The sequence below is a fragment of the Eriocheir sinensis genome, unplaced genomic scaffold, assembly GCF_024679095.1.
Source record: "Eriocheir sinensis breed Jianghai 21 unplaced genomic scaffold, ASM2467909v1 Scaffold103, whole genome shotgun sequence".
In the NCBI taxonomy this organism is placed as follows: Eukaryota; Metazoa; Arthropoda; class Malacostraca; order Decapoda; family Varunidae; genus Eriocheir; species Eriocheir sinensis.
The window spans coordinates 277,501-290,000 of record NW_026110330.1 but is presented as its reverse complement, the minus strand read 5'-3'; the positions used below and the strand labels follow the sequence as shown (position 1 = coordinate 290,000).

At 47.5% G+C, this 12,500-nt stretch overlaps 1 protein-coding gene across 1 annotated transcript in view; it reads right to left on the bottom strand.

Moving 5' to 3' along the window:
- Positions 1-12,500, bottom strand: part of LOC126989006 (regulator of G-protein signaling loco-like) — a 45,838-nt gene that overhangs the window by 6,286 nt on the left and 27,052 nt on the right. The window contains 5 exon segments of the mRNA XM_050847479.1: positions 867-1,064; positions 8,448-8,696; positions 9,013-9,276; positions 10,290-10,463; positions 11,426-11,647. Of these exon segments, the coding sequence (XP_050703436.1) occupies positions 867-1,064; positions 8,448-8,696; positions 9,013-9,276; positions 10,290-10,463; positions 11,426-11,647 (1,107 nt within the window).

Here is a 12,500-nt window from a genome sequence, read left to right as displayed (position 1 = left end):
CTGAGAGAGAGAGAGAACATAAGAACATAAGAACATAAGAACATTAGGAGTCTGCAAGAGGTCAGTTGGGCTATACAAGGCATCTCCTGTACACTCAACCCCACCTTACCTCATCATCCAAGGCTTTATCCAACCTCTTCTTGAATGTATCTATGGTATTGGCACCCACAACATGGCCCCCAAGCCTGTTCCACTCATCCACCACTCTACTCGTAAACCAGTTCTTGCCTATGTCTTTGTGGTGTCTGAATTTGTCTAACTTAAAACCATTGATGTGTGTCCAACCTGGCTTTGTGGTGTCTGAATTTGTCTAACTTAAAACCATTGCTGTGTCCAACCTCGCTCTTTTACTATCAAAATCTTATTGACATCCCCTCTGTTAAAGCCCTTCATCCATTTATAAACCTCGATCATGTCTCCTCCCAACCTTCGCCTTTCTAGAGAGTGTAGATTTAAATGTTTGAGTCTATCCTCGTAGGGCAAGTTTCTCGCCCCCTGAATCATCTTTGTCATCCCCCTCTGTACAGATGTGTCAAATTTTTGTTTTATTTTTTATTTTTTTCCTTGCCTTAACTTAACTTACCCTAGCCTTGCCCAAATCTACCCCAGCCTTGCCCAAACCTACCCTAGCCTTGCCCAAGTCTACCCTAGCCTTGCCCAAATCTGCCCTAGCCTTGCCCAAACCTACCCTAGCCTTGTCCAAATCTACCCTAGCCTTGCCCAAATCTACCCTAGCCTTGCCCAAGTCTATCCTAGCCTTGGCCAAATCTGCCCTAGCCTTGCCCAAATCTGCCCTTCCCTTGCCCAAACCTAACCTAACTTACCCTAGCCTTACCCAAGCCTTCCCTACCCATACCAAGCCTTACCTTATGCACATGCAGCAAGTCCATCTTGAGCCCAGCCTTGGTCAGCAGGGGCTTGAGTCTGTCCCCGATGGCCTTGGCAGGGTCAGCCTTGACAAACAGGGGGCGTTGGCAGGGCAGAACCAGCTGGAACACTGAACGCGGCTCTAGACGAACCTTCTTGTCCTTCAGAGCCAGCGCATCCTCGTCGCGACACACCACCTAAGGGAAGGAAGGGGGGGAGGGGGTTAGGCTCTAGGGTCTTTGTCTCATCAACTCCGCTCCTCTTACTGACAGCCGACTCTTAAATTCTACCGCCATGTTGCATCTCTTTGGATCTCTAAGTGCTCTTCTGAATTTGCTAACTCCATGTCTACCCCACTCCCTTGGACCCCTGCACTCGACTTTCTACTTTAGCTCATCCCTGTGCTGTCCAAATCCCTTATGCAAGAGTTATCCAGCATCTTCACTCTTTCATCCCTGTGCTGTCCAAATCCCTGATGCAAGAGTTATCCAGCATCTTCACTCTTTCATCCCTGTGCTGTCCAAATCCCTTATGCAAGAGTTAACCAGCATCTTCACTCTTTCATCCCTTATGCAAGAGTTAACCAGCATCTCCACTCTTTCATCCCTGTGCTGTCCAAATCCCTTATGCAAGAGCTAACCAGCATCTTCACTCTTTCATCCCTGTGCTGTCCAAATCCCTTATGCAAGAGTTAACCAGCATCTTCACTCTTTCATCCCTGTGCTGTCCAAATCCCTTATGCAAGAGTTAACCAGCATCTTCACTCTTTCATCCCTGTGCTGTCCAAATCCCTTATGCAAGAGTTAACCAGCATCTTCACTCTTTCATCCCTTATGCAAGAGTTAACCAGCATCTTCACTCTTTCATCCCTGTGCTGTCCAAATCCCTTATGCAAGAGTTAACCAGAATCTTCACTCTTTCATCCCTGTGCTGTCCAAATCCCTTATGCAAGAGTTAACCAGCATCTTCACTCTTTCATCCCTGTGCTGTCCAAATCCCTTATGCAAGAGTTAACCAGCATCTTCACTCTTTCATCCCTGTGCTGTCCAAATCCCTGATGCAAGAGTTATCCAGCATCTTCACTCTTTCATCCCTTATGCAAGAGTTAACCAGCATCTCCACTCTTTCATCCCTGTGCTGTCCAAATCCCTTATGCAAGAGTTAACCAGCATCTTCACTCTTTCATCCCTTATGCAAGAGTTAACCAGCATCTTCACTCCTTCATCCCTGTGCTGTCCAAATCCCTGATGCAAGAGTTAACCAGCATCTTCACTCTTTCATCCCTGTGCTGTCCAAATCCCTTATGCAAGAGTTAACCAGCATCTTCACTCTTTCATCCCTGTGCTGTCCAAATCCCTGATGCAAGAGTTAACCAGAATCTTCACTCTTTCATCCCTGTGCTGTCCAACTCCCTGATGCAAGAGTTAACCAGCATCTTCACTCTTTCATCCCTGTGCTGTCCAAATCCCTTATGCAAGAGTTAACTAGCATCTTCACTCTTTCATCCCTTATGCAAGAGTTAACCAGCATCTTCACTCTTTCATCCCTGTGCTGTCCAAATCCCTTATGCAAGAGTTAACCAGCATCTCCACTCTTTCATCCCTGTGCTGTCCAAATCCCTTATGCAAGAGTTAACCAGCATCTTCACTCTTTCATCCCTGTGCTGTCCAAATCCCAGATGCAAGAGTTAACCAGCATCTCCACTCGTTCATCCCTGTGCTGTCCTAATCCCAGATGCAAGAGTTAACCAGCATCTTCACTCTTTCATCCCTGTGCTGTCCAAATCCCTTATGCAAGAGTTAACCAGCATCTTCACTCTTTCATCCCTGTGCTGTCCAAATCCCTGATGCAAGAGTTAACCAGCATCTTCACTCTTTCATCCCTGTGCTGTCCAACTCCCTGATGCAAGAGTTAACCAGCATCTTCACTCCTTCATCCCTGTGCTGTCCAAATCCCTTATGCAAGAGTTAACCAGCATCTTCACTCCTTCATCCCTGTGCTGTCCAAATCCCTGATGCAAGAGTTAACCAGCATCTTCACTCTTTCATCCCTGTGCTGTCCAACTCCCTGATGCAAGAGTTAACCAGCATCTTCACTCTTTCATCCCTGTGCTGTCCAACTCCCTGATGCAAGAGTTAACCAGCATCTTCACTCTTTCATCCCTGTGCTGTCCAAATCCCTTCTGCAAGAGTTAACCAGCATCTTCACTCTTTCATCCCTGTGCTGTCCAACTCCCTGATGCAAGAGTTAACCAGCATCTTCACTCTTTCATCCCTGTGCTGTCCAAATCCCTGATGCAAGAGTTAACCAGCATCTTCACTCTTTCATCCCTGTGCTGTCCAAATCCCTTATGCAAGAGTTAACCAGCATCTTCACTCTTTCATCCCTGTGCTGTCCAAATCCCTGATGCAAGAGTTAACCAGAATCTTCACTCTTTCATCCCTGTGCTGTCCAACTCCCTGATGCAAGAGTTAACCAGCATCTTCACTCTTTCATCCCTGTGCTGTCCAAATCCCTTATGCAAGAGTTAACTAGCATCTTCACTCTTTCATCCCTTATGCAAGAGTTAACCAGCATCTTCACTCTTTCATCCCTGTGCTGTCCAAATCCCTTATGCAAGAGTTAACCAGCATCTCCACTCTTTCATCCCTGTGCTGTCCAAATCCCTTATGCAAGAGTTAACCAGCATCTTCACTCTTTCATCCCTGTGCTGTCCAAATCCCTGATGCAAGAGTTATCCAGCATCTCCACTCTTTCATCCCTGTGCTGTCCAAATCCCTGATGCAAGAGTTAACCAGCATCTTCACTCTTTCATCCCTGTGCTGTCCAAATCCCTTCTGCAAGAGTTAACCAGCATCTTCACTCTTTCATCCCTGTGCTGTCCAAATCCCTGATGCAAGAGTTAACCAGCATCTTCACTCTTTCATCCCTGTGCTGTCCAACTCCCTGATGCAAGAGTTAACCAGCATCTTCACTCCTTCATCCCTGTGCTGTCCAAATCCCTTATGCAAGAGTTAACCAGCATCTTCACTCCTTCATCCCTGTGCTGTCCAAATCCCTGATGCAAGAGTTAACCAGCATCTTCACTCTTTCATCCCTGTGCTGTCCAAATCCCTGATGCAAGAGTTAACCAGCATCTTCACTCTTTCATCCCTGTGCTGTCCAAATCCCTGATGCAAGAGTTAACCAGCATCTCCACTCTTTCATCCCTGTGCTGTCCAAATCCCTGATGCAAGAGTTAACCAGCATCTTCACTCTTTCATCCCTGTGCTGTCCAAATCCCTTATGCAAGAGTTAACCAGCATCTTCACTCTTTCATCCCTGTGCTGTCCAAATCCCTTATGCAAGAGTTAACCAGCATCTTCACTCTTTCATCCCTTATGCAAGAGTTAACCAGCATCTTCACTCTTTCATCCCTGTGCTGTCCAAATCCCTTATGCAAGAGTTAACCAGAATCTTCACTCTTTCATCCCTGTGCTGTCCAAATCCCTTATGCAAGAGTTAACCATCATCTTCACTCTGTCATCCATGTGCTGACCATATCCCTATGCAAGAGTTAACCATCATCTTCACTCTGTCATCCATGTGCTGACCATATCCCTATGCAAGAGTTAACCAGCATCTTCACTCTTTCATCCTTTATGCAAGAGTTAACCAGCATCTCCACTCTTTCATCCCTGTGCTGTCCAAATCCCTTATGCAAGAGTTAACCAGCATCTTCACTCTTTCATCCCTTGTGCAAGAGTTAACCAGCATCTCCACTCTTTCATCCCGGTGCTGTCCAAATCCCTTATGCAAGAGTTAACCAGCATCTCCACTCTTTCATCCCTGTGCTGTCCAAATTTTATGCAAGAGTTAACCAGCATCTTCACTCTTTCATCCCTGTGCTGTCCAAATCCCTGATGCAAGAGTTAACCAGAATCTTCACTCTTTCATCCCTGTGCTGTCCAACTCCCTGATGCAAGAGTTAACCAGCATCTTCACTCTTTCATCCCTGTGCTGTCCAAATCCCTTATGCAAGAGTTAACTAGCATCTTCACTCTTTCATCCCTTATGCAAGAGTTAACCAGCATCTTCACTCTTTCATCCCTGTGCTGTCCAAATCCCTTATGCAAGAGTTAACCAGCATCTCCACTCTTTCATCCCTGTGCTGTCCAAATCCCTTATGCAAGAGTTAACCAGCATCTTCACTCTTTCATCCCTGTGCTGTCCAAATCCCTGATGCAAGAGTTATCCAGCATCTCCACTCTTTCATCCCTGTGCTGTCCAAATCCCTGATGCAAGAGTTAACCAGCATCTTCACTCTTTCATCCCTGTGCTGTCCAAATCCCTTATGCAAGAGTTAACCAGCATCTTCACTCTTTCATCCCTGTGCTGTCCAAATCCCTGATGCAAGAGTTAACCAGCATCTTCACTCTTTCATCCCTGTGCTGTCCAACTGCCTGATGCAAGAGTTAACCAGCATCTTCACTCCTTCCTGCCGAAGCTGTCCAAATCCCTTAAGCGAGAGTTAACCAGCATCTTCACTTCATCCCTGTGCTGTCCAAATCCCTGATGCAAGAGTTAACCAGAATCTTCACTCTTTCATCCCTGTGCTGTCCAACTCCTGATGCAAGAGTTAACCAGCATCTTCACTCTTTCATCCCTGTGCTGTCCAACTCCTGATGCAAGAGTTAACCAGCATCTTCACTCTTTCATCCCTGTGCTGTCCAAATCCCTTCTGCAAGAGTTAACCAGCATCTTCACTCTTTCATCCCTGTGCTGTCCAAACTCCTGATGCAAGAGTTAACCAGCATCTTCACTCTTTCATCCCTGTGCTGTCCAAATCCCTGATGCAAGAGTTAACCAGCATCTTCACTCTTTCATCCCTGTGCTGTCCAAATCCCTTATGCAAGAGTTAACCAGCATCTTCACTCTTTCATCCCTGTGCTGTCCAAATCCCTGATGCAAGAGTTAACCAGCATCTTCACTCTTTCATCCCTGTGCTGTCCACATCCCTTATGTAAGAGTTAACCAGCATCTTCACTCTTTCATCCCTTATGCAAGAGTTAACCAGCATCTTCACTCTTTCATCCCTTATGCAAGAGTTAACCAGCATCTTCACTCTTTCATCCCTGTGCTGTCCAAATCCCTTATGCAAGAGTTAACCAGCATCTCCACTCTTTCATCCCTGTGCTGTCCAAATCCCTTATGCAAGAGTTAACCAGCATCTTCACTCTTTCATCCCTGTGCTGTCCAAATCCCTGATGCAAGAGTTATCCAGCATCTCCACTCTTTCATCCCTGTGCTGTCCAAATCCCTGATGCAAGAGTTAACCAGCATCTTCACTCTTTCATCCCTGTGCTGTCCAAATCCCTTATGCAAGAGTTAACCAGCATCTTCACTCTTTCATCCCTGTGCTGTCCAAATCCCTGATGCAAGAGTTAACCAGCATCTTCACTCTTTCATCCCTGTGCTGTCCAACTCCCTGATGCAAGAGTTAACCAGCATCTTCACTCCTTCATCCCTGTGCTGTCCAAATCCCTTATGCAAGAGTTAACCAGCATCTTCACTCCTTCATCCCTGTGCTGTCCAAATCCCTGATGCAAGAGTTAACCAGCATCTTCACTCTTTCATCCCTGTGCTGTCCAAATCCCTGATGCAAGAGTTAACCAGCATCTTCACTCTTTCATCCCTGTGCTGTCCAAATCCCTGATGCAAGAGTTAACCAGCATCTTCACTCTTTCATCCCTGTGCTGTCCAAATCCCTTATGCAAGAGTTAACCAGCATCTACACTCTTTCATCCCTGTGCTGTCCAAATCCCTTATGCAAGAGTTAACCAGCATCTTCACTCTTTCATCCCTGTGCTGTCCAAATCCCTTATGCAAGAGTTAACCAGCATCTTCACTCTTTCATCCCTGTGCTGTCCAAATCCCTTATGCAAGAGTTAACCAGCATCTCCACTCTTTCATCCCTGTGCTGTCCAACTCCCTGATGCAAGAGTTAACCAGCATCTACACTCTTTCATCCCTGTGCTGTCCAACTCCCTGATGCAAGAGTTAACCAGCATCTACACTCTTTCATCCCTGTGTTGTCCAAATCCCTTATGCAAGAGTTAACCAGCATCTTCACTCTTTCATCCCTGTGTTGTCCAAATCCCTTATGCAAGAGTTAACCAGCATCTTCACTCTTTCATCCCTGTACTGTCCAAATCCCTGATGCAAGAGTTAACCAGCATCTTCACTCTTTCATCCCTGTGCTGTCCAAATCCCTTATGCAAGAGTTAACCAGCATCTTCACTCTTTCATCCCTGTGCTGTCCAAATCCCTGATGCAAGAGTTAACCAGCATCTTCACTCTTTCATCCTGTGCTGTCCAAATCCCTGATGCAAGAGTTAACCAGCATCTTCACTCTTTCATCCCTGTGCTGTCCAAATCCCTGATGCAAGAGTTAACCAGCATCTTCACTCCTTCATCCCTGTGCTGTCCAAATCCCTTATGCAAGAGTTAACCAGCATCTTCACTCTTTCATCCCTGTGCTGTCCAAATCCCTGATGCAAGAGTTAACCAGCATCTTCACTCTTTCATCCCTGTGCTGTCCAAATCCCTGATGCAAGAGTTAACCAGCATCTTCACTCTTTCATCCCTGTGCTGTCCAAATCCCTGATGCAAGAGTTAACCAGCATCTTCACTCCTTCATCCCTGTGCTGTCCAAATCCCTTATGCAAGAGTTAACCAGCATCTCCACTCTTTCATCCCTGTGCTGTCCAAATCCCTTATGCAAGAGTTAACCAGCATCTACACTCTTTCATCCCTGTGCTGCCCAAATCCCTTATGCAAGAGTTAACCAGCATCTTCACTCTTTCATCCCTTATGCAAGAGTTAACCAGCATCTTCACTCTTTCATCCCTGTGCTGCCCAAATCCCTTATGCAAGAGTTAACCAGCATCTCCACTCTTTCATCCCTGTGCTGTCCAAATCCCTTATGCAAGAGCTAACCAGCATCTTTACTCTTTCATCCCTTATGCAAGAGCTAACCAGCATCTTCACTCTTTCATCCCTGTGCTGTCCAAATCCCTTATGCAAGAGTTAACCAGCATCTTCACTCTTTCATCCCTGTGCTGTCCAAATCCCTTATGCAAGAGCTAACCAGCATCTTTACTCTTTCATCCCTTATGCAAGAGTTAACCAGCATCTTCACTCTTTCATCCCTGTGCTGTCCAAATCCCTGATGCAAGAGTTAACCAGCATCTCCACTCCTTCATCCCTGTGCTGTCCAAATCCCTGATGCAAGAGTTAACCAGCATCTCCACTCTTTCATCCCTGTGCTGTCCAAATCCCTGATGCAAGAGTTAACCAGCATCTCCACTCTTTCATCCCTGTGCTGTCCAAATCCCTGATGCAAGAGTTAACCAGCATCTCCACTCTTTCATCCCTGTGCTGTCCAAATCCCTGATGCAAGAGTTAACCAGCATCTTCACTCTTTCATCCCTGTGCTGTCCAAATCCCTGATGCAAGAGTTAACCAGCATCTTCACTCTTTCATCCCTGTGCTGTCCAAATCCCTTATGCAAGAGTTAACCAGCATCTCCAGTCTCTCACCTTGTTGTTGTTGTCCATGTAGACCTCAAAGCAGGTGTATGGTAGGCCCCGGCGCTCCAGTAGCCTAGCCATCACCTCCTGCACTGTCTCCTGGGGCCGCAGCAACACCACGGATTTGCTGGAGTCAGGCAGGAAGACCCGGCAGGTTGTCGTACTACTGCTGCTCCGGCTCCGGCCCCCCACACCCCCCTCACCCCCACTCAGGCTGCCCCCCCCGCCCCCGCCAGGCTCGCCGCCGCTGGTAAGGCTCTGTAGGGGGGAGAGAGAGATGGGTGTGTTAGTGTGATGGTGGTGATGGTGGTGGTGGTGGTGGTGGTGATGGTGATTTCTCTCTCTCTCTTTCTCTCTGTCGATCTGATTCTCTCTCTCTCTCTCTCTCTCTCTCTCTCTCTCTCTCTCTCTCTCTCTCTCTCTCTCTCTCTCTCTCTCTCTCTCTCCTTCTTCTCTTCCTAACCCAAAACACACACACACACACATACACACACACTTTCCCTCCCTCCCTCCCTCCCTCTCCCCTCCTCCTCCTCCTCCTCCTCCTCCTCCTCCTCCTCCTCCTCCTCCTCACCTCCCTGGACGCCACCCTCCTCCCCATGGGCAGATCGGACGATGAGTTCAGCGATGTCTGACTCCCACTAATGGAGCGCAGGGAGGAGGAGTCTGAGGTCAGCCGCTGGTGTTGCTGGTGCTGGGGCTGGTGTTGCTGGTGTTTCCTCCGCCTCCGGTACTCCGCCTCGCCCCGGTCCTTACTCTTGCTGCGGTCTTTCCGACTCCACGGCGGAAGGATTGAGCGACGCCGTCTCTCATCAGCGTCCGAGCAACTCTTCTTAAGCTGTTTCAAGAGAGGTTAGGTTAGGTTAGGTTAGGTTAGGTTAGGTTAGGTTAGGTTAGGTTAGGTTAGGTTAAGGTATGTAAGGGAGGGTTTGGGTAAGGCTAGGGTAAGTTAAGGGAGGGTATGGGCAAAGTAGACACTCATAAGGCTGTGTTCCTTCTTCAGAAACTCCTGCAGAAGGGAAGGAGGATTAGAATCTCTTTGAAAGGGATTGAAACCTCTTAAAAGGGGGTCAGAACCTATTTGGAAGGGATCGTAACTTGTTTAAAAGGGATTGGAGGAAGAACTATTAGCTATAATCCTTCTTCAGAAACTCCTGCAGAAGGGAAGGGGATTAGAATCTCTTTGAAAGGGATTGAAACCTCTTAAAAGGGGGTCAGAACCTATTTGGAAGGGATCGTAACTTGTTTAAAAGGGATTGGAGGAAGAACTATTAGCTATAATCCTTCTTCAGAAACTCCTGCAGAAGGGAAGGGGATTAGAATCTCTTTAAAAGGGATTGAAACCTCTTAAAAGGGGGTCAGAACCTATTTGGAAGGGATCGTAACTTGTTTAAAAGGGATTGGAGGAAGAATTAGTAGGTATCCTTCTTCAGAAACTCCTGCAGAAGGGAAGGGGAGGAGGAGGAGGAAAGAGGGGAGAGAGAGAGAGGGAGGAAAGTGGGGAGAGGAGGAGGAGGAAAGAGGGGAGAGAAAGAGGAGGAAAGGGGGGAGGAGGAGGAAGAGGAGGAGGAGGAGGAAAAGGAGGAAAGGGGAGAGGAGGAGGAAAGATGGGAGAGAAAGAGGAGGAAAGCGGGGAGAGAAAGAGGAGGAAAGAGGGGAGAGAGAGAGGAGGAAACAGGGTAGAGAAGGGAGGAAATAGAGGAGGAGGAGGAAAGGAGGAAACATGGAATGACAGGGGATTGGAACCTATTGGAGAGGATTGGAACCTTCTCTTCCCTTACCTTCCTTCCATCACCAAACCAGACCTCCTCCTCCCCTCCTCTCCCTTCCCTTCCCTTCCCAGCCCCTTACCTTGGTGTGGGCATCGTCGGGGCATAGCCTGAGGTCTGGGTCTAGGGTATGGTCTCCGGGGTATAGCAGGGGCTGGCCGCGACGCTCCTTGTTCAGACAGTCGGTGTAAAGACCAGATTTTAGGAACCTTGAGTAGCTGTCGAACTTCATGAGGTTGAAGATCTGTTTCTGCGCCTGTGGGAGAGAGTGAGCGAGTTAGAGCGAGTGAGAGAGTGAGAGAATGTGAGCGAGAGAGTGAGGAGGATTGTGTGAGAGAGGGAGGAGGGAGGGATGGAGGGAAGAGGAGGGAGAGAAAAAAAAAGAATGAGAAAAAATTAAAAATATTTGGAGAGATTGAGATATTGAGTGTTTGGGAGAGAGAAAAAAGAGAGAGTGAGAGAGTGAGAGAATGTGAGTGAGAGAGTGAGGAAGATTGTGTGAGAGAGGGAGGAGGGAGGGAGGGAGGGAGAGAAAGAAAGGAGGAGGAAGGAGAGAAATTTGGAGAGATTAGAGATATTGAGTGTTTTGGAGAGAGAGAGAGTGAGACGGAGAGATGGAGAGAAAGAGGAGAGACAGAGGAAGGCTTGGAGAGAAAGTGGAGGAGGTGGAGGAAAGGAGAGAGAGAGAGGGGGAGAGAAAAAAAAAGGAGAGATTTTGAGATTGAGGTTTCGGAGAGAGAGAGAGAGAAAGAGAGATAGAGAGAGGGATGGAGAGAAAGTGTGTGAGAGAGAGAGAGGAAGGCTTGGAGAGAAAGAGGAGGAGGAGGAGGAGGAGGAGGAAGAACACGCACACGCACACACACACACACACACACACACACCACTCAACACCATTTCTCATCACCAGAACACCAGACAACACCACATTCAACACCACACAACACCACATTTCAACACCAGAACACCAGGACAACACCACTTTCAACACCACAACACCATTTCTCAACACCACAACACCACCAGACAACACCACCACAACACAACTCATCACCAGAACACCAGAGAACACCACTTTCAACACCACTCACCACCACCACAACACCACCAGAACAACAACACCACACTCAACACACAAAAACTCACACCCACCCCAGAAAAACACACACACTCACAACACCATTTCTCAACACCACCACCACCACCACCACCACCACCCACCTGGCCAAATAGGGTCTCGGAGGGCAGGTGAAGGCCATCCTGCGCGTCTTGCCTGGCCTGCGAGTCTACGTTGACAGGCTCTGGCGCCCCACTGCAGAGGTGGCGCTCGAAAATCTTCTTTGCGGTAGACTGCATCTCCTCCTGGCAGGTCAAACGCTTGTACCTCTCGCAGGCCGTGTAGAAGTAGATGTTCTCGTGGCTATACTCCTTCTTCAGGAACTCCTGCGGAAGGATTTGGGATGAGGAAGGGGTTGGATCCTATTTGAATGGGGTTGGAATCTATTTGGAAGGGATCAGACCTATTGGAAAGGGGATTTGAATGCATTATAATTAGTACCCTTTTTTCCTCCTTCTTCAGAAACTCCTGCAGAAGGGAAACGGATTAGAACCTGCTTATAAGGAATCAGAATCTCTTAGAAAGGGGTCAGAACCTATGAGAGGGGGATTATATTGTGGGTGTAGATATTTTTAAGGGTTGTGATCCTCTTTCAGAAACTCCTGCAGAAGGGAAAGGGTCTGAATCTACATGGGAAGGGATTGGATCCTCTTTGGAAGGGATTGTAACTTATATGGGAGGAACTGGAACCTCTTAAAAGGGATTGGAAGCTCTGGGAAGGGATCATGATGTGTTAAAATGGATTAGAACCTATGTGGGGGGGATTATACTGTGCTTTTAAAAGTATAAGTGTTTCTTCAGGTTCAAGGTACAGAGGAAGGGTCAAACTACCACCAGGGTCATAAAACTACCCCTGGAAATGCCCACAACTCCTACGAAAGCCTTGTCAAATATGTGTTTCTTCAGGTTCACGGTACAGAGGAAGGGTCAAACTACCACCAGGGTCATGAAACTACCCCTGGAAATGCCCACAACTCCTATGAAAGCCTTGTCAGATATGTGTTTCTTCAGGTTCACGGTACAGAGGAAGGGTCACACTACCACCAAGGTCATAAAACTACCCCTGGAAATGCCCACAACTCCTATGAAAGCCTTGTCAGATATGTGTTTCTTTAGGTTCACGGTACAGAGGAAGGGTCACACTACCACCAGGGTCATGAAACTACCCCTGGAAATGCC